Here is a 22,393-nt window from a genome sequence, read left to right as displayed (position 1 = left end):
GTGTATTCAAATTTAGAACCCTAGATATTAATACAAAATCGTTAACCGCGGCCAAGGCTTTCTCCAGTGGAAGGTATGATCCTCTCAAGGCTCTGCGAAATGCAGGAAAGGGATGAAATGGAATTAATTTCAGATGGCAGATGATTGTGCATTTTTGCGTGTACAATGGAACTCTTTACTAACTCAGGTGAGGGTTGCAGATACATGTTATGCTCTGCGTTCCCTAATTGGATAGCCATGAACTAGCCTAAGAGAAATACTCGATACGATGCTTGCAGACTAAGCGGACGGATTCAGTATGAATAGAGGAAGGAAAGAGTTAATATTTTATATCTTTTAAACAGAGTCCGGCAATTAGGCACGACTGGTTAGCTCTCAGTGAATATCGCACAGCTTCCTTTTGTAATTTGAAGATACGCTCAAATTGGGTCGCACAACACGCACCCCAGAATGGAAGTTCAAATCGGAGATGCGACTCAAAAAGGGCATAATAGACTTGTCCTAGATGTTGACAAATTAAGCACATTAGCAACTGATCTAGGGTGCGAAACAACAGGCAGAACTTGAATTTATTAGCTAAAGCATCGATGTGCAAATAACCATTTTAATAAAAAATGTCCACAACAAGTATTAAAAATTTCAAAAAATGAACGACGTCGGACCCCAACCATTATCATAAGCGTGACAAAAAATTCACCACGTACTTTTATATGATAAGACTAATAATACTCGTGTTATGTTGTGATAATTTCTTGTGCGCTTTTTATTTAATGCGCAAAATCGGTATGTATTCTAACTTTAGCTAACTCACATGATTGGTAGGAAATATCACAAAGTTCTCGTAGGCCTGGAATATATGTACGAATCTGTTCAAGAACGTCTCCCTTATGGCGTTATTGAATCGCATATCCTCCAGATAACTATCTGGCGGTTGGAAGGCGTCGTTCTTATCTAAAGCCACCCCCGTACGTCTAACTATGTCGGCTATCCTTTGGAGCGCCTCGGACCTGGCCGACCCGGGCGGCGACGGCGGCCTATCACAGTCTAAAGCGTTGTGTATGGAGAGTTTTCTTTGGTGCTGAGGTCGTCCGGGTAGCGTACAACTTCTCGGGCTCGAATCCTAAAAAATATCATAATTTAATGCCATACCTACCATAGCAACAGGTATGGTAATTTCACTCAAAATGAGTTATTTGGGTCATAAATACAAAATATTTTCATGGTGTCTGTCTGTCTGTCCGTCTGTAACACGATAACTCAAGAACCGCTAAACCGATTTTAACCAAATTTGGCACAAAGATACTGTGGCACCTAAGAATCCAGCCATTAGTTTTTGGTGGGGGTGGAGGTTGGTAAGGGGGTATGGGAGGGGGTTAAAAATTTTAAAAAAACCAAACCAAACTCCAAAATTACAGTAGCTAGCGAAACGCGGTTTTCAATTTAAGATTAGGAATAATATTTGCAACAAAATTTGTAATAACATCAAAATCAGTCAAAGTCGCAGTTTTTGAGATAAAAAAAATTGGAAAAATTCCTTTACTTTGAAACTAAAAGAACTGCCTAGAAACTTTTTAGTAACATATTTTAGTATGGGCGGCTATACGTGCCTCCCGGCGCCAATTTTTTTTACTTTATTCAATAGAAAATGCCACTCTGAATAGAATAACATATCATATTATGTCAACTTTTGACATTTTCGAATATGATTTATTTGAAACTGTAACATGTGGTTCATGACAACAATTTGAGTCAAAATGCCAAGTGCGTGATAAATTATTCGTAAAAAAATGCTTTTTCCAAATATGCCACTTAATGAACAACCCTCGTTCCATTTGAAAAAATTGAGATATGATTAAAAATACGATTTGGGCATCTTTTAACCGGGACAAGACACTAAAAACATTAGACAATCAAATCTATTTTTCCAAGGCTTCTTGATTAAACATTAGTGTTTTTAACATAGCCATGGCACTCTATTGAATATTAAAATATAATTTTTTATTAAGTGAGAATGTGAAAAGTTGACATATGATATGGCATTCTATTCAGAGTGTCATTTTCTATCAAATAAAGTAAAAAGATACCGAGGGTGCCATTTAAAAATCAAAAGTTCAGTAGTCATTTCCGGTGAAACAGGAAGTGGGCAAAAAAAATTGAATACGTCAATCAATCCTAATTTATGTCATATACTAACATACCAAATCTCGCTTTTTTACCTGAAAAAATAAAAAAGTTATAGGAGTGAGCCATTTTTGAGACGCACCCAGTATATTAACTAGTTATTCAGTGACAGTTAGTTCTGGGAGTTCACTAATAGATGATAGATGGCTACGAGAATTGCATCGCAGGTCTTCCAAAAATTTTAATTTCTAATTAAGTGGGACAATTGCAAGAATGGCAAACTAATAATTATTGATGATAAAATGTCTTTTTATTAACCTTATTAAGAATTAATAACCTTATTAAAATAAGTTTACCGTTCTTGCTGAATAACTAGTTAATATATAAAAAAGGTTATTAGTTTATCCAATGATAGTGTTGCGGGCCGGTGTGGACTCGACCTAACCTCACAATATGGCCCGCCCTCGGATGACCTTAACATCGCATAGACACCGCAATGATTCATTCGTTCGAGAAGAATCGAGTCCCACTGGAATGGACTAGTACATACGAGAACATTCGAAAACCTTCTCTACGCACCTAACGATCTATGGACAATTCTAGAGTTCTTTACCTGTCGGTATAAAAGCCGGCGGCGGTGGCCTACAGGGGGCAGTTATAAATATACAGTTGACGCGCTAAAATTCAAAATAAATTCTTAGTTATAAATCGTTTGTAAATAGTTCTATAAGTCGTTTATCGTTATTAGTTTTGATAATTAGTGTTAAATAAATAGTGTTTAAATAAATTGTGACTTTCTATCCACACGGAACCGACGAAAAACGTAACAATAGAATTGTAATAATTTTAATTCTATTATTGGACTATGGAGAGATATTGGATATCATAATTTTAATTCTTTCATGCTATCACTTCCTGTTTCACCGGAAATGTCTACAACATTTGATTTTTAAATGGCATCTTCAATAGAAAACCACACTCTGAATAGAATGACATATTATATGTCAAATTTTGACAATCTCGCTTAAAAAATCGTATTTTAAATTGCAACCTAGTGCCATGGCTGTGCTAAAAAAGTATTTTTAATCAAGGAGACTTGGAAAAATACATTTGATTGTCTAATGTTTTTCGTGCCTTGTCCGGGCTGGTTAAAAGATGCCCAAATCGTATTTTTAGTTATAACTCAATTTTTTCAAATGGAACAAAGGTGGCTCATTAGCATATTTGAAAAAAGCATTTTTTACGAATCTGGTACCATACACTCGGTATTTCGAGTCAAATTGTTGTTATATTTATGGCCATGTATGTCACTCTTAATTGAAATTTAAAAGTATATTTTTTTTAATTGAAAATGCCAAAATTTGACATATAATATGTCATTCTATTCAGAATGTCATTTTCTATCAAATGAAGGAATTTTAACGTAGTTCATATTGTTCTATATGTTTTATTTAATAACTTATTTCTTTCATTCTGCATAATCTGCTTATTATGAAAGTTGAAGATTTTTCAACGATATCATTGGCAAACCGGCATCGCCGCGCATGGCCGCCTATTCATCGAACATGATTGGCGAGAGTACGTCACAGGATTTGTTACCACGCGGTTGCCATGGCTTTTACGCCTTTCCTATTCGCTTGCTTTATCCCCAACTTCACGATCTCTTCTGAAAAGAGTAGGAATATTGAATACTATTGAAATATCCAGTGGCGGTGTCATTTTTTTGATCATTATTACTTTATTTCATTATTTTATACTGGTTATCCTAAACTTTATTCCTATATTTTTCGTATATTTGATAGTTAAGTTGTGTTTTATTATTTTGTTATCTTGTTATAATGTTTTTCGTTCGTAGTTTTTAATTATTAATATCAAGTTTGATCGTATATTTGTGTTTTAAAATGAATAAATTTGTTAAGGGTAAGACGCTACATAGTCGGACAAGAAAAATAATAGCTAATTTATATAGGTAAGTTAATAATAACGTGAATGAAATCTCATTTGGTTTATTTCCTTGTGTTCATAATAGGGTTTGCGATGAAGAAGCTACAGAGAGTTCGCTTAAGTTGCCGCTTAAACGTAAACTTGAGCGGGTATTTCTTTATACCGGAGTTAGCGTATCGGCTATAAAAAAAATTCACACAGAAGATAAAAAAAGGCTGAAAACTAACCACGATAAAATTATATCCAGATCTGGAAAGAAATGACCACGTGAGACTGCTGTCGAAAGGCTCGACTACTTTTTCGAAGTGGTCAGGAATTTGATAAATAGATTTTATCTCGAATTCAAACTTGCCCCCACAATTAGAAAGCTTTTGCAAAAATTGCAGGAAGAATCGAATTTTCCTTTTGCAGGGAAACGCTTAGGGGGTTATTAAAATCAAATGAATTTTTTTGGCGTAAATGTCAAAATAACAGATAAATATTAATGGAGCGGCCTATTATATTGCAGAGAAAGATATAAATATATACGCGAAATTCGAAAATATAGCCAAGTATTATCTATTTCGATGAAACATATGGGTAGATAATGACCTAACCTTTAAAAACTGCTGGCGGAGAGATACCATATCTGGTGTAATAGGCAATATTGGATCTACTGGTGAGTAAAACTATGTTTTGTTTGCGCTTCCAAAGTTAACTATTTTCAAGACTTTTTTTGCTGGAAATAGTTATATCTAAAATTATGTATTATAGAAAAAAAATATAGTTAGTACAGATAAACAGGGTGTTTCAAAACAAATGCGAAAAACTTTAGGGGGTGATTCCTTGTTCAAAATAAAGGGTAGTTTGCTTTATAAACGTTGGGTCAAAAGTCAACCATTAGGGAGATATCGCGGTACAAAGATGGCGGAAAATTAATGTTTTTATTTTTTATCTTGAAAACAAAAAGAGATACACTAATGAAATTTTATGAAAGCATTACTGTTATGAAAACACACTTTCTGGTAATTTTTTCACTTTTTAAAATGAGTGGAAGGGGTTGAAATAAACTACCCCTATCATTCTTGTTAACGAAATTTAAAGAAAAATCTTATCAAACACATGCAAATGCTTTAATTTGGATAGTTTAGTTTGTTTAGAAACTTTTTTATTTCTTGTGTTCTTTTGATAAAACTCACCGATTTGAAATTAAAAAATAAAATGTAAAGCATTACATGTCAGGACAAAGAACATTTTTAGATTAAGAATCTAGTGATAATAACGATAATAATAATCATCTAGATAATAACGTATTGCAGTAGAGTAATGTCAAATAAAATAATATTAGGAACATCCTAAAAAGTAACAGCGGCCGACTAGATTTTTTCCTAAAAAAATTACAGCTGCCCACTTTGGGTATTTCATATGTACGCCCATGCCTATTTTATGAATGAAATTGGGCGGGTTTTGTTTACAATTGCGTTCCCCTGCCGATACCCCGTAGCTACAGATCCGTTGGTCAAACTATACTAACATACCAAATATCGTTTTTTTATTTAAAAAAATAAAAAAGTTATAGGGGTGAGCCACTTCTGAGAAACATCCGGTATAATATAATAAATTAGAAATTTAACAACCAATTTTGGAGAGTTAAATAATAATGTTTAAATAAAAATAATAATAAAAGAAACGTTTAATAGACTTACCCAAGTTCTAGAATTTTCAGAATTTGGCACGTGTATTCCATATTTATCCAACATAGCTGCCACTTCGGTAACAAATTCTTTTAAGTGCGGGAAAACCGGTAGTTCTTCTGGCAGCTGCACTTTACATTTATCAATGTCAACGTAGCATAAACTAGCCTCGGATGCTACTTTTATGCTTTCCGATGCCGCATACAGCCCTGTTTCAAATTTAACACAGATAAATATAAAAACAATAAACCATACGCACAAACAACACATTTTATCATCAATTTAAGACCCTGTATAGGCTTGGTGCATTTCAGTTGATTTCAACAAATTCCGACCGCAGCGCACTCTACGGCAGAAATCAGAAAATATCAATATATAGTTCACGCCGCCGTCATGTCGATCGCATTAAAATAATATTGAAATCGGAGTTTTGTCATAATATTTAAGTATCTTAGTTTTTTGCTAGTGCAGTTATTGAAACTATAAAACACTAAGGTACGAGATTTGTGTGATGTAACCCTGTTTCGGGTAGTAAAATAAGTGAAAAAGAATTCGAACTAGGCGGCTTGTTGTGTTGTGACAATTTTAAATGTTAATAAAACTGTCTAAAAAAAGATTAACGTGTAAATGAGAGCGTAATTAGGGCCTTGTTGGGTGCAATAACATTCAATAACTCAACTTTCCCGAATATTCAACTCTGCCGAAACAACATTTTATAGCTTCATAATTTCTTACACCGATTTGATCAAGAGCAAAAACCGATTCAAGCAGTTCGACGAAACAAGTGAGTAAACAAAGTGCTCGGTACATAACCAAAAAATTAAATAGACATATTATACTATGAGAGGATAAAATATAATTTGCAATATTAATGGTATACTTTTTTTTAAATCAACTAGTGATTAAATGTTTTATGAACATCTTCTAAAAATATAATTATGTACCTTTAAAAAATTTCGTTATAGCCGAAATAGCCCCAATTATGCTCCACTAGCAAAACCGGTGAATAAAACTATGCTCGCTACCTGGTTGAACTCATGTAAAAAGCTTTTTTAACTGGAATAATAAATTATAATGCAAGTTAGACCTTTTGAAGATATCAAAATATTTACTTTTTTATTTTTATTTTTAGAATTTTCACAAATTATACCGTATGATCGAATAAAAACGGCGTCAGCGATGGCTATGAAATGAAGATCGCTGTCATTTTATATGTAAAATTATATGGGAAATGTCATCGATCGTCATTTCCAAGCCAACTGGACGCCATTTTTTTTCGATCATACGGTACTTCCTAACAATTTTTGGAATAATTAAATAATACATTTTTGTATACTCGCTATTTAAACCCGCGTATTTGTATATACTAGTTGTTTACGATATTCTCCGATGGTGGCAGCACCGGCGGAGAATGTACCAAGCCTATAGTGAGATAACGAATATACGCATATCAATCAATACTTCGGTTATTTTGCTATAACACAGATTAGGTATTCTATAAGTATACAGATAAAAATCTTGTCCCTAATTCGTGGTACGAAAATGGTTTTTTATGACGATGTGCAAACGAGTAAAATTTCCTGTGCACAAAAATAAACTCGCGTAAAATAACAATAAACAGCGTAATAGAGAGATATCGCTAAACCGAATAGCGTGCATGGACGTTAATAAGATCAGGTGTTATTTCCTTTACGTGAGGTGGTATTAACTCTTTTCATTTATAGTTATCGGATCGGAAAGAATTCTGTTCACGTCGCGTCCGCTATTTAATCTAACTTTGAATTTAAAACTTTGAAATTGTTTTGTTTACTAGGTATTTTAAAACTAAAGGGCTAAAGTGCTTATTTCCAGAGCTTTATTGTTCAACGTCTGCCAGTGGGTTTAGGGCAACAAGCAACAAATTCTCTTAGAAGGGCTAAGTCGTCATCTGCTGTAAACCTAAGCCTCTTTATAGGTTCTTTAATATTGGAAGAGGTGGAATCCATATTTTGGGTCATATTTATTCAATTAAAACTAATCCCAGCTACTTAAATATCAAATTACCTAATAAAACTAAAGTAATAATTCAAAACAATTCAAACATAACCTAAAATAAAAGATCTCGCCGGTCGGCCCTGGTTATCAAATACCCGCACATGCCCATTTAAGCAATTTTTAAACGTTATTTAGAAATAGCGCTTGGTGTAATTGATCCGCAAATTACGTCAGGCGGTAACGTTATTAGCGGGTGTTGCGTTAAAAATTGACTCGCGCATATCGTAACCATGATAAGGTACGCGTAAATACTGCATGACGCTATTCGGTTTTCCGATATCTCTCTAATAACTCTGCCGGTCAGGCGCTGTGCACAATTTTAGAGGCCATAAGTGGGCGTGCTATGTGCGCAAACTAGTAACCTAACTAGTACCCGATTCCGAAAATTGAAACCACGAAAAACAATAAAGAAAAAACAAAGTTTATAATCTGTATAATCTGTGCTATAATAACCCCGCCACAAAAGTTACTTATTTTAATATACTCGTATTAATACACATTTTCCTTATAAATATTTAATGCTTACCCATTAGAAACGGCACAGGAGCATCAAGAAAATGATGTAATTCGGCTGGTAAAATAGGAACATAAACATGAGGCCAACTAAACGGAAAAAGTAGAGATGTCATTCCTTCGGCTACCACCATCAGTTTTTGGCAATCTGTCAAATACAACGACATTAGGCACCAGCTAAACAAACAAAATCTACATCAACTTATACCTGCACTCTTTAATAAAATCTGATTTTCTAAGAGAAGACAAGTGAATAGTTGAACAATAATATCCACACTAATCCAGCTAAACATTAACCTTAATGAGTAATCTAGGTGAGGCAACTCCAAAGGAGGAGTGGGATTTTGTAAAATTGCTGTCGTTGGAGGCAAATGGGGATCAGAGGGAGGTAAATGAATCAAAATACTTTTCCCATACGGAGGTAATTCAATCTGAAACATAATTATGATCAAGCGTGCATTGTATGATGACAGACAGAGCTGCAAGTCAGTTTTAAAAAGACTTAAGTTTGATTTTCGTGCATCCGTTATACGTTGATACGATGGTCCGACGGTGCTCTGATTGGTCATAGCATTTTCGCGCCACTTTTCATCCGTAAATATTTTACTTCAGACCGTCAACGGACCCGTTCATACGATAACGGACGTTTTGACACTTTCTTGACAAATTTAATCTAACCTTAATAAAAATATAAGTAAAATAGCAAAATCGTTATGGAAACGAAAATATAAAATAACACCAACGTATATCCGATAAACGGATGCATGAAAATGCAATAAATTTAAAAACTGCGTTATTTTCTAACCAATCAAAGTCTTTAAATTCTACCAATGAAATTAATATCGTATCAACGTATCGTCGGACAACGGATGCATGAAAATCAAGCTTAAAGTCTTAAGTAATTTCTAAAATCAAAATGATTTAAGTCTTAAGGCTGTATTCCGTTGCAAAACCAGGCGAACCAGACCGGTAAACTACGGTTAAGAGCGGTTCCTGAAAAACATCGGTTTGATACGGAACGGTTTGGTAAAATACTGGAAACGTTTGCTTCTTCTTTTCAATGGAGTTTAATATTGAAAAGTACTTTATTAATAAACTGTTAAACTCGTTAGACAGCTGAAGTGAAGATTTGCAGGTCCAATATTAAAACAGATCAATAATAAATAAACAAATCTAATCAATATTTATACTTTTATAGCTTACAAAACATTCACAATTACTTGTCTTGTTTTTAATGTTTTCTTTAAATGTTCCTTTAATGACTTTAAGAAACAATGGCTGCATGATAAGTTTAAATGGTCCTAAAAAGTCATTCTATTTAGTAAATGAAATTTATTTACCTTTACTGCCTACCACCATTGCTTTTGGATGTAAATACAAAAATATTATTACAAATTTTAGAAATAAAATGAGAATTTCACTCGAACTTCCAATATTTGCTTGATTTCTGTCACATAAATGATATTGATTGACAAACAAAACCAGAAAAACTAACCTTCTCGCGCTAGTTAGTTTGATGACAGTTATAACTATGGTTAAAACCGAATTTTTCAGGAACCGTGTTCCTTAATAAGAAAACTTTCGGGAAACCTCAGGAAAATACTACATCGTCTACCTACTTGTAAAATTTTGAAATAAAAATAATTAATACAAGATTGTGAGGACACTGTGTCTTTATTCCCTCATTAGAGGACATTCATTAATATGAACTCACACTGGATCAATAGACACTTGTTAACAAATATATTGTGTGAAACATATTTTGAATTAAAGATGTTATTAATTGGTTATTAAATAACTTACTTTGAATTATGAATCTGAATTTTTTTTGTTATTGTTCGAACACTGTACAAAATAAACAAAAAGGAACAACACAAAACCTATAAACATTATAATAAACAGCCACATCTTTATAAAACCACTGTTGTTTATGAACTGACCAAGCTGAATTAGGCAGTTGCAAAAATAGAAATAACCTTATAAAGGTTATTAAATTCTAATAAATACATACATGCCTTATCTGGAAACATTTATTTAATATAAACAACTTAACTCCTGATTAAATGACTAAATTAGATGTATATTGTTAAATACACTTACCTCATACAAAAGATTAAATACATAACTTTCTAACGTAAGACCAGCTATCGAGGTAGATTTTCTAGGTGCACATCTAGAAATTCTAGAATTAAAATGGTAATTGCTCAGTTAAAAATGCATATACGGACCTGTATAGATTTTCCAAAAATATTTTAGCTGACTGAACGTAGGCAACTTGACAAATAATGCCAATACTTTTAGACACAAATAGTTTATCTTTGGTAATATCATAGTATGTGAGAGCTGCCCCATTAGGGTTTTGAGTGCTTAGTTTAAAATGCCTAGGTAATGATCGAGACTGGGGGCCTTGATTTTGTATTTGTTGAATCGGTCGATCAGTTTTTACACCGCTTGATAATTCTGTTATATACATAGCCTAAAATTGTTTCGATATAAAATACATATATTAAAAAAAAGCTCTAATATACCTGTAACGTTTGCATTGCTGTACAAATGTCTCTATTACGAACCTCTTCATAAAATGTGAGACTGAATCCATAAAGTCTTTTGCTATCTTCTCTTGTAATGAGAAATGAATGAAAAATAGGAGCCTGAGTGACCGAATGCTTCTGTGTCCGAAACTTCAAACCACTTGGCAATGCTAACTAAAAACAAACCTTTATGAGAAATAATACCTAAATTAGTTTGTTAAATCTTACCATACATACGGCAGATTCATCAAATGGATTGGTTTTATTCGTCTCAGGATAGTGAGCTAATACTTTACATTTATAGGATCTTTCCAGAGGAGATACATGTAAATTATCTGCAAGAAAAAGTACATAATGAGAAACATATGGAGTAATATATGTATAAAGTATCCAAATTAATAATAAACATATTATATTGTATTGAAAATGAAACATAAATAAGTAAACATTAAAGTAACTTCTTTATTTACCTGAATATTTATCCGGTTCTAAACCAGAGTTAAAATCTAATCCACAAATCATAAAATAATCAGCAAATTTTGCCATTTTTTCCTATTTCGAGTAAACAAATACCCTTTTCTTATTGAACTCGTCTTAAAAGCTATTCTCCCTACCCATTTTCTTGATAAATTTGAAATAACAATCCATATTTGCGTGATAATTTAATGTTATTTATATGTTTTTAATAATTTTTCTTAGGGTTTTGACATTACTTTCTCCACGATTTTCTGTTTTTCTGATATAATTGATAATTGATGCAATTTTTTTATTTATATTTTCATAATGGCCTTGATAGACATTGACAGGAGACATTTGAAAATAGCCATAGATAAATAATTTAACAGATTTTCATCTGTCACCGATAGGTGGCTCTTATTTAAAATTTGTATTTACAGAAAACTATAAGGAGATAAATATCTTATAACGATTGAGGCTAGATGGCGCTTAACTATATTTTAAAAATATTAAGAAAAGAACATATTTTATCAAAAAGGTGAATAATTAGGTAAATGCAAATCAGACAGCTAAATTACACTAAAAACGTATCTTTAATTGTCACCTGATAATTCTAACGTGCTAACACATTTACTTAATAAATACATAACTAATTTTATTGTAATTTGTAGTCCACACATTCCAGAAAGTCGGGATGGAAATTCACACAGGCACTTTTTTTAATACCATACACGTCTATATCAGTCCACTTCCAGTTGAGACATCCACCTTCTGCACAAACTATATAATACGGCATCGAGGTGTTCAAAACTGACCCTTTGATGTTCTCAAATTGCAGATTTTCTATAAGGATATTGCTACTTGGTTTGGTTCCTATTACAGATGTGAGAGTGTTGGTATAGTTTTGTTCAATTGCAATTCCATATTGGTAACTACCTAAAAAATATCGGTCATGTAATTTCCAGTTTTTTTAATGTCGAATGATGTTCATTTCCAAGTCAACTGGCCGCCGTTTTTTTTTTTGATCATACAATATATTATAGTAAGAATATGTTTATTCTGATGTATAAGCTATATTATTGTAAAGTTTCATTAAAATCCATTGAGTAGTTTTTGCGCGAAAGAGTAACAAAGATCTATATATTCTTACATCCAAACAAATTTTCGCGTATACAGGGTGGTCCGAACTATATTCCGGAAACTTCGGCAGCACATCTTGCAGATAAAAATAATAGTGCTAGCGGTACAACCAAATTTTTAAGAAAAAGCTGCACTTAATGATAAAAACAAGCCACTTTGCAGAGGTGTTCTAGGGACTTAATAGAATGATTTAACCCGTAGTTCCTAAATTTTTATCCCTATTAGGATTCGAGTTTAAGGGGGGGGGGGGGGAATTTCGGGGGTAAAATACCGAAATGTGTAAATAAAGCTCAAAAGGCGCATTTAAACGTAATATACTATCTCATGAACTTAATGCTTATGTTAAAATACACAAATATCCCTCGGAAGTCGAGCTAAACCAAACCTAACGCAATAGCAGAGGTTCTGGAGTTCGTCGTCAAGATCTTCCAACGAAAGGTAAGTTTCACATTCGAATGTTCTCCTTTATTTAAATTTATGTAATAAAATAATTTATCTGTCTAGGGACTCTGCCAAGTAATTGGGACCTTCGTAATGATCTGAACAAAGGGGAATTGTTCAGTTATCTAACCAAATCACTTTTGGACAGTTCTGATATCCATATTGTGACAAACGTAGGCGATAAAATATTATCGTCGAAACAAGGTTCCAGCAATTTACACGATTTCCTATGTACCCATATAGAGGAAGCAGATGACACACGAAGGATATGGTGTCGTACGGTGCTGAACGTGTGGTGATTCAGAGCAACGATACTGATGTTGAAGTACTAGCAATTTCATTCTTTTTCGAACTAAAAGAGAAGGGATTGCGGGAATTGTATATACTTTTCGGGTTTGGAAGTCATCGCCGATAAATAGTGTCCATTCCATTGCCGAAAGTTTAGGAGAAGCAAAGTCAGTTGCCCTGAGAGGTTTCCACGCTTACACTGGCTGCGACACGGCTTCTTACTTTGCAACCAAAGGCAATCGTTCGGCATGGGCTGCGTGGCAAAAAGATTCCGCCACGAATGCGTTTAAAAGGCTTGCCTTGCCATTGGAGGTAGAACTACTTGAAGACCTTGTGGTCGCGTTGGAAGAATACACAATAGCCTTGTATGGTGTACGGGATGAAAACAACTGCAGAAGTGTTCATCAAGCAAGGAAACATTTATTCGCAACTGAAAGCAAACACATAAATGCAATTCCTCCAACAAGCGCTGTGCACCGTTTCAACACATTAAAAGATCTGCGTACCAGGCAGGTCACATCTGGGGCAGATCTATTCAGGACAGGCCGGATAGCCCTCCTTCTCCAACAATGTGGGGTTGGGTCAAAGAAAAGGACCAGTTAAAACCATTTTGGACTCTTCTTCCAGAGGTTTGGAGTGAATGTAGGGCTCTAGGCAGCTGTGGCTGCACCAAAGGTGTGAAAAGCCAACGTTGTGAAAGCCAACGTCGGTATCAACTATCCTGCACCTTGGCACGCAAGAAGTGCAAAGGACAATGCTCTAATCAGAGGTGCGTGAACATTATCAATATTCTTAAAAATATATGTTACCTATTTGTTTTTTTTTATTTCTAGGTACAGCGCTCCAGAGCAGTGGCGAATACAGAGGGGGCCCATGGGGCCCGCCCCCCCTAAAATCTGTAAATTGGGTTAAATATTAAGCTTTTGGCTTAAAAATGACGCCCTAAATAGCATATTCTACATTACTTTTTATTTGGGCCCCGCCTAAAATAAATTCATGTATTCGCCCCTGCTCCAGAGTCTGAATTAGATAATGACCGAGATTTAGACGAAGTTTAGAATTACCTTTTATGTTAATAAATAATAAATAATACATATGTACCTACAGTAAAATTCATTGCCTTCTAACTTATACTCACCAATTTTTTCTTACCCATATTTCACATACTAACAGCTAGATAACTGGAGAAGTATCTAATCGTATTTTTATGGCTACGAACATATTCAGCGACCTCAAAAACCTATAACATGATACCCAACACATCAATATTTGGAATTATCAAAAATGTTGCTTTGTCAGTCGCCATTTTGAAAAATGGCAGCTTGGATCGTCTTACAAGGGATGTTTATGTATTCTAACATTAGCATTTCGTTCATGAGAAAGCATTATTACGTCTAAACGCTCCTTCTTAGCATTATTTACGCGTTTCAGTATTTCCCTCAAACCGGAATCCTAAGGGATGAAAATTTAGGAACTACGGGCCAAATCGTTTTATTAGGTCCATAGACCATCTCTGCAAAGTGGCTTGCTTGTATCATTAAGTGCAGTTTTTTTTGTATACCGCTAGCACTATAAGTAAAAAAGTTCGTATAAATGTATGTCCTAAAATGCCTAGTTTCGGAGATACAGGGTGTGGAAGTTTCATTTTTATTTCGATTTTTTCCAAATAATTTATGAAGTAATGTCAATATTTGGATGAAAATTGGTGTCTTGAAGTTTTTTGACATGAGGAATTTGATTTTGATGTTAATATCACTCCTACTTGTAGTGGGCGCCATCTACATGTGATTTAACTGTTTTGAAAAGTAATAATTTTTCGTCCGTACCTGTATAAAACTATGGAGTGAAAAAATATACATTTCTATGTATGCAACGACAATTTCCACGAGCAACCGTTCTCAAGATATTTCGAATGAAAATAGTCAATACATGTCATTATTGACAAAAAATAAACACGCGTTGAGTAGATAATTATTGAGTTGATAATTTCGATTCCAAATATCTCAAGAACCATTGTTCGTAGCGATTTTCGCCAAGAGACATTTTTTACGTAAAAAACTTCGTAAATGTATATTTTTTTACTCAGTAGTTTTATACAGGTATGGACGAAAAGTTATTACTTTTCAAACCAGTTAAAAAATATGTAGGTGGCGTCCTCTAGAAGTAGGAATCATATTGACATCAAAATCAAATTTCTCATATCAAAAAACTCCCAGGCACCAATCTACATCCAAATATTGACGTCACTTCAGAAATTATTTGGAAAAAATCGAAATAAAAAAGAAACTTCTACACCCTGTATTTCCGAAACTAAGCATTTTAGGACATACATTTATAGGAACTTTTTTACTTATTTTTATCTGCCGAATATGTTACCGAAATTTCCGGAATGCAATTCGGACCACCCTGTATAATATCTATTAGTAAGGATTATAAAAATGTAGGTTTCTTAAAGGGGGGTTAGGTTAGGTTAGGTTAGATTTGGTTTGGTCCATTAACAAAAAAATATACATACCAACCATCAAGATGTTTCTGTAGGTAATATTTCTGATGCTTCCTTTTGCAGCGTTGGGGTGGGTCTTTATATGAATACCGTCCATTGCATCTATAATGACAGAGTTTTCTATAATGACATCTGTTAATGTATTCGCTTCTCTAGAGTAGTTGCTCTGTCCCACAGAAAGACTAAGTCCATGACTGCCATGGCATAATAAGTTGGTGACATGGATATTCCTACCTGGGAAAATAAAATACTTCATTCAATCAATTGAAATTTTATAATGTAAAGCTTGATTTTCATGCATCCGATATCCGACGATACGATGATACGATATTAATTTTATTGGTTAAATTTAAAGACTTCGATTCGTTGGAAAATTACGCAGTTTTTAAATTTATTGCATTTTCATGCGTCCGTTCATCGGATAGGTATACAATTTGCTTGTGATTGGTGTCATTTTATATTTTTATTTTCATAACGATTTTGCTGTTTTCTTATAGTCTAAGCAGATCTTGCAACGTTTTTGAGGGAGAATTTTAAGCAAGCTGGTTTATTAATATATCCCTTTCTTTTGTTATGCTCTCCTGAGCAGAGTGCGGACCGTCTGGTTGCCGGTAGACGTTGCGTTCACTACTGCGCATCATATCTGAATTCAACATCCGTTCACTAGGTACTGCGCATCACAAATTCGCCCTGTATTTCAGGAACTAAAGGGGCTAGGACAAACATATGTGTAGCATATTTAGTTTCATGAAAAAGTAGCAAGGTAATGAGATTAGAATCGCATCATTGTATCTCTACTAATAAACGAAAAATCCCATGAAACAAACGAAAATAGGATACCCTGTGATATGATGCGCAGTACTGAACCGCAGTGGTCTACCGGTAGACAGACGGCCCGCACTTTGGTCAGGAGAGCATAGCAAAAGATATATTACAGAACCAGCTTTCATAAAATTCTCGTTTTTCCAACATTATTAGGTTTTGTACTATTATATTTTTATTAAGGTTAGATTAAAATTGTAAAAAAGTTTCTCCGTTGACGGGCTAGAATAAAAAAATTTCGGATGAAAACTGGCGCGAAAACGTTATAACCAATCAGAGCGCCACGCCGTCGCGTCGGACCATCGTATCAACGGATAACGAACGCATGAAAATCAAGCCACATGGCAAATTTTTATTAAAATATATTTTATAAGAGATCTTTGATAGTGTAAATTCGTTACATCACGTAGTAGGTACCTGAGTTTAAAACTACGCAGTCATCTTGATTATAAATTGTAGAATCTTGTATGGTGATATTGTGGGAGTGTTGAACACCAAAACCATCAGTGTTGTGCCCCTCATGACCTACTGGAGCGACGCCCTATATAAATGCGGTATATCAATTTGATGTTATTATAGCTTTAATTAATGGTTAGAGTACTGAGTTCGTGGTTAGTTCTTTGCGAAACATCGTTGCAATATTATTTTATAAAACACACGCTTTTAGATGTATCTAATTTAATGAGAGTAACTTTATTTCTACATAATATGTGTTTCGGCTTTTTAGCCCTTTTTCAAGAGTTTTTTAAAACTACCAGTCTGACTACATGGCAAGGATTATACATGGTGTCCCAGAAATAAGTGCAAGTATTTTACGGGATGGTAGACCTCGATAAAAGAAACATATTTTCTCAAGATTTTTTGCTAAAATTTTGAGAACCACTAGATCTTTTCTGGATTTGTTTCTTACAAATTTAATGTACTACCTATGTTGCTACATTATCAAGAGATTAGTTTTTTAAGTAAAGACTAAAAAAATTTCCAAAAGGAAGAGTTTTTAACTAAAAAGTAAAAAAAACTTTCAAAAAATTTTTCAAAAAATTCCGAATTTTCAAATTTTTTTTTCGCGAAAAAACTGTTTCTGGGGTTGAACTATACTACCAGTTAAAATACTTGCACTTATTTTTGGGACACCCTATATAAACGATACCAATTAAACTTTTAGGGAATTCAGGTGACGAGTGATCAGGTAAAAAATGTCAAGTTGCCACATTTATTTATTTGTTTCCTGACATTGTCATTCGTTTTGACACTTTAATTTTGTATTACGAGTCTTTGGTTAAAATTGTGTTGTCGTGATCATGTCGTGATATCGTATGATCGAAAAGAACGGCGTCCAGTTGGCTGGGAAATGACGATCGATGACATTTCTTATATAAATTTACATATAAAATGACAGCGATCTTCATTCCATATAGCCATCGCTGCCGCCGTTTTTTCGATCATACGGTACTTTAAGCTTAAAATTTTTTACTAGCAGACCTATTCGGAAATAACATATATGAATCTCCATGTTCTAATTTTCCAACATTATATGTTATTAGATTATACAATACGATCGAAAAAAAGGCGTCAGCAGTGGCGCAACTAGACACAGACTTTTAAAGGGGGGCTTAGGTCACTATAAGCCTTGCTATAAGATAATATTGGTTTGTCTTTAAACGATGGAAAGATCAGCACAAGGAAACTTGAGGATGAAATAGGAATAAATCACACTACAGCGTTTCGAATTCTGAAACGACATAAATACTATTCCTTCAAATATGAAAAGTACCAAGAGCCATAACCAAGAGCTACGAGATGGGGACGAAATACGGCGCGGCGGCAGCCGTTTTGTTTTGATATGATGGAAAGAGCAAACACGGAGAGGGAATTTTTAAAAAACATATGTTTCACTGACGAATGCACGTTTACCTTAAATAATGAACCCAATGTTCAAAATTATCGATATTGGAACAAAGAAAACCAACATAGGTTTGTCGAAACAAGGACGCAATATCGACAGAAAGTAAATGTTTGGGCAGGGATATTCGGACACAATATTATCGGGCCATTATTTCTTACGCGAAATTTAAATGCAGAATATTATTTGGAACTACTCGAAAATCATATTTTACCTGCATTACATGATGCCGCTAGGGAAAATCAGGGAGTTTGATACCAAATGGATGGCTGCCCGGCACATAGCACCCCGGCTGTTCGGGAATATTTAGACAATAGTTTTAACGGAAACGTTATTGGCCTAAATCATACAGTAAATTGGCCAGCAAGGTCTCCTGATATTTCGCCAAATGATTTCTTTCTCTGCGAACGTAATGTAAGAAACAATTAAGTAACTACAAACGAATGTAAGAAGAGAATTTTATGATCGCCTGGGTTATTGTCTAGCAGTCGATGGAGGAATATTTGAACATTTTCTTAAATCCTAAAGTTCTAACAATTTAATAGTACCTAAATTAATAAGTTATTGAATATTGTAATAATACTATAATTAACCTTGTAATTGGTTACCTTATTTTACTTTCATTCATATTAATTTGTATTTATAAATGCATCTTTAAGATTTCCGATGTAGGAATGAGTTTTCAAATGGTTTTCAATAATAATAAAGCACTAAATAGGTAAATTTCTGAAATGACAACTTCATTTGACAGTTATCTTTTACCTTGACTGGCGCTCATAAGTAAATACAGGGCCATAAGAAAGGAGAAATATTTAAAAAGAAATCGGCGATAACTCGTAAACGAGCTAATCAAAAATATCTAAAGTTATTCTTTTGAATGTGGGTTTTAGTGCTCTTCAATAAACCTAAATAGAATTATTCTCTAAAATAATTAGGGAAGCCAATAATTGACCCCATTAAAATTTACATAGGATTTCCTATGTCCCGCTCGACGGTGCAACACCCGGTATGTAAAATTGTATGGGAAATGTCATTTGCAAGCCAAGTGGACGCCGTTTTTTTAGATCATACGGTATTTTATACCATGTTTTTATACTTACAACATTTGCGGCCGCATTATCGATAAATATGTGACTAAAGGTTACATTGGTGGAGTTTGTAATTCGTATAGCGTGCACAGGAGTATGACGAAAGTGAAGATGCTCGAATAAAGAGTTATTTGCTTGAACAAATAATAACCTGGGTTTGATAGAGCCCCAACTACCCAGTCCATCCCAGTAGAGTTCACCATGGCCGTTTATAATATGGCCTAAAATTAAAAACATTAATGAAACTTATCTAATAATATGATGGGGTTTCATAGTACACGAAACCTCGTCAAAATAAAATGAAAAGTAAAACTACTTACTCATTGAGCTTAGGAAAAAATTATATATAAAATAGGCTTACCATGTGTTCCAGAAACAGTTAAGTTATTTCCAGTAATTCTGATTAAAGGACCTTCCCAATTTTTAAATTCAAACGTTACATTTCCTTGGAAAGTCAAAATTGATCCTTCTAGCAAAGTCAGATTTAAAGTACGTCCACCGGGTACCACAAAATTATTTAGCACAATATTTTTACAAAATTTCGTAGCATTTTCAACACTCTCATATTTATCGATTAAACATACTTTATTTGCGTTTATGAAAATACTATTGTATATTAAAAAAAATACCAGAAGCAGTCTGTCAGTCATTTTTACTATGTATGAGGTTGTCGCTATCGGGATTGACGATAAAATAAGGTTTGCGATTGTGTTTCATAATACATTTCTATTGGTTAATGAGGAAATATGGACGTGGATAACTAAGTGGCTTATTTTTTTAATGGGTGTTTTTGTACTGGGGAGCGAGCTTCCACACCAGTATCAGATCAAGGGGAAACATTAAATCTATTTTAGGCAAAATTCATAATTAGAGTGTATACAGGGTGGCGCCTCTTATACGCCGTAGAGGCTCCAAGGAGAACGACGGTTTTGTGAGCATATGTAGGTTAATTCAGAGCACTTTTTAAAAATATGGGAGAAAGTTATCCTAGCTGCTTTTCGAGGTAGAACTCCACATATGCCTTTTAAAATGAAAGGGTCCTTTTGAAAAGACAATCATTTTATGAAGTTAACAGGAAAGGAAGCATTTTGAGCATTTGATTTCATCCAGCTAATTTTTGTCACATAATTATAGGTTTATATCTAGTTTTAATTCTGTAATAATTAAAATATGTTTTAAACTTGTATCTTTTTATTAATTTTTGTTAAATTAACAAAAGGTATATCACGCAGCCACCTAGATTTTTTCAAATAATAAAGAATCACTGAAGCAAAATCATAAAAATTAAAATATCTAGGAAAATCTTTGTCTGAGGGGTAGACAACCTTAATAATATTTTAAAGATATATAAATTCCCCATTCAATACTGGAAAAATATACTGGGTGTTCCATTTAAAATAAAGGAGTAACTTGCTTTTAAAAGTGACTAATGTTTCATATTAATTTTGTCTCACCCTGTATAACTTTTCGGGTCAAATTTCCATTTGGTATAAAAAACAATGGTTACTGTAATTAAATCTCAGGCTATACAAGGTCAACTAAAATTTAGCTAGCTGTTATCGAAATTTAAAATTTACTCTTCATTTTCACAAAATGTGAAATATGTCAAAATCCTTAAGGTGCGTATTCATTATCCGCACGAACGAACGAACGAACGAACGAACGTACGCTAGTGGTATGGACGGGGACCGCACGATAGGACCGCACGAGAAGACCGCACGCATTTCTTCATTCGCGCGCCAGTTCAAATCGTCAAGATATTGTTATAAACCTGTTTTTTTTTGTTTATATACCGTCATTGAATTATCGCTAAGCAAGTTACTATGGAGCAGTGCACAAGGAGTCGGGCTAGGAAGCGAGAGACCGGAGTTCGAATCTCGGCCCGAACATCACTTTTTATTTTTTTTTAAATACTGTTGTATTCTATAGTTTATTTTTGTAGTATAAGAAAAAGAACTATTTATTCTGTTATTTTTTAATCTCCGTTATTAATATAAATTGATTGTTAGTACAATACCTCATTTAATATAAAATAATATTCTACTTTTTGAAATGTATCGGGCCCTAATTGTACCTAAAAGTAATATATTTTTAGTGATATACCATATTGTAAACTATTTAATATTTTAGTCACTTAAAAAGTTAATTTGCATTGAATAATTGCCTACCATTAAAGGAAATTTGAGCTATATAATCCTTGATGGGCATATTCTGGGTATGCAAATACTTCCTTTAAATTTTGGGTGTCGTTCAACCGATTTATTCTCAAAACCAGAAACTTCTACATATAAAAAGAAGCAGAAGTCACTAATTATAATAAACTTCACCCTTGGTATTACTTCCACTAATTATAATAAACTTCACCCTTAGAATTACTTCTATCACAATTACAATACGTTCATCTGCATTGGCATTTTCTACTTCTCGATGGGAAACAATAAACTTCCCAACATTTTTTAAATGATGTAACAATTCCTCTTGTGGTTACTTTTCCATAGATATCCTCAACTCTGTCCTCATGTGAATTCAGAGGCAATGAAAATGAAAATTATTTACCATGAACATCACAAACTAAAAACCTAATAAACAATTTTATACCGAATATAGAAATAAATTTAGTATTCTTACGTATCGTCCAAATCCGTGTTAATAGATAATTATTATTTTTAAATATATTTTTAGAACTGCTGGTTTTAGTAATTATTAAATTAAACGAACTAAAAAGTCTTAAAAATAAACAATTCTTAACCATAACCCCAAAAAATGCAGATCTCCTGTCAACTTTCTTTATTTTTTTTTACTCATTATTTTCCTAGTGACGTCACAGGTGGTATGCGGCAACTGAACGAAATTGGAGCCACTATCGATCATACCTTGTATTCTTTGTACCATGACGTCTAAACGCCTTTGATGTACCGACTCGAAGCGGATGGTCG

At 33.7% G+C, this 22,393-nt stretch overlaps 2 protein-coding genes across 2 annotated transcripts in view; both read right to left on the bottom strand.

Moving 5' to 3' along the window:
- LOC115883235 (DENN domain-containing protein 5B) overlaps positions 1-11,591 on the bottom strand; it is a 38,146-nt gene extending 26,555 nt beyond the window's left edge. Inside the window, exons 1-9 of the mRNA XM_030901572.1 lie at positions 11,287-11,591; positions 11,045-11,151; positions 10,814-10,990; positions 10,514-10,761; positions 10,386-10,458; positions 8,494-8,716; positions 8,299-8,433; positions 5,751-5,947; positions 812-1,120 (exon numbers count right to left, since the gene is read on the bottom strand). Coding sequence (XP_030757432.1) covers positions 812-1,120; positions 5,751-5,947; positions 8,299-8,433; positions 8,494-8,716; positions 10,386-10,458; positions 10,514-10,761; positions 10,814-10,990; positions 11,045-11,151; positions 11,287-11,362 — 1,545 coding nt within the window. The 5' untranslated portion in view covers positions 11,363-11,591. The remainder of the gene's footprint in view (positions 1-811; positions 1,121-5,750; positions 5,948-8,298; positions 8,434-8,493; positions 8,717-10,385; positions 10,459-10,513; positions 10,762-10,813; positions 10,991-11,044; positions 11,152-11,286) is intronic.
- A 255-nt stretch (positions 11,592-11,846) lies between these two features.
- Positions 11,847-20,224, bottom strand: LOC115883243 (polygalacturonase-like). The gene is made up of 5 exons (XM_030901579.1): positions 19,819-20,224; positions 19,470-19,678; positions 16,884-17,007; positions 15,657-15,878; positions 11,847-12,208 (listed from the first exon to the last, which is right to left on the bottom strand). Exons 1-5 carry the CDS (start codon positions 20,105-20,107, stop codon positions 11,928-11,930), a joined length of 1,125 nt encoding a protein of 374 aa, XP_030757439.1. The 5' UTR covers positions 20,108-20,224; the 3' UTR covers positions 11,847-11,927.
- Between the last annotated feature and the right edge of the window lie 2,169 nt (positions 20,225-22,393).

Source organism: Sitophilus oryzae, unplaced genomic scaffold, assembly GCF_002938485.1.
Source record: "Sitophilus oryzae breed Bouriz unplaced genomic scaffold, Soryzae_2.0 scaffold_1840_pilon_pilon, whole genome shotgun sequence".
In the NCBI taxonomy this organism is placed as follows: Eukaryota; Metazoa; Arthropoda; class Insecta; order Coleoptera; family Curculionidae; genus Sitophilus; species Sitophilus oryzae.
Note: the sequence above shows the minus strand (reverse complement) of the source record. Positions and strands in the feature narration are given on the sequence as shown.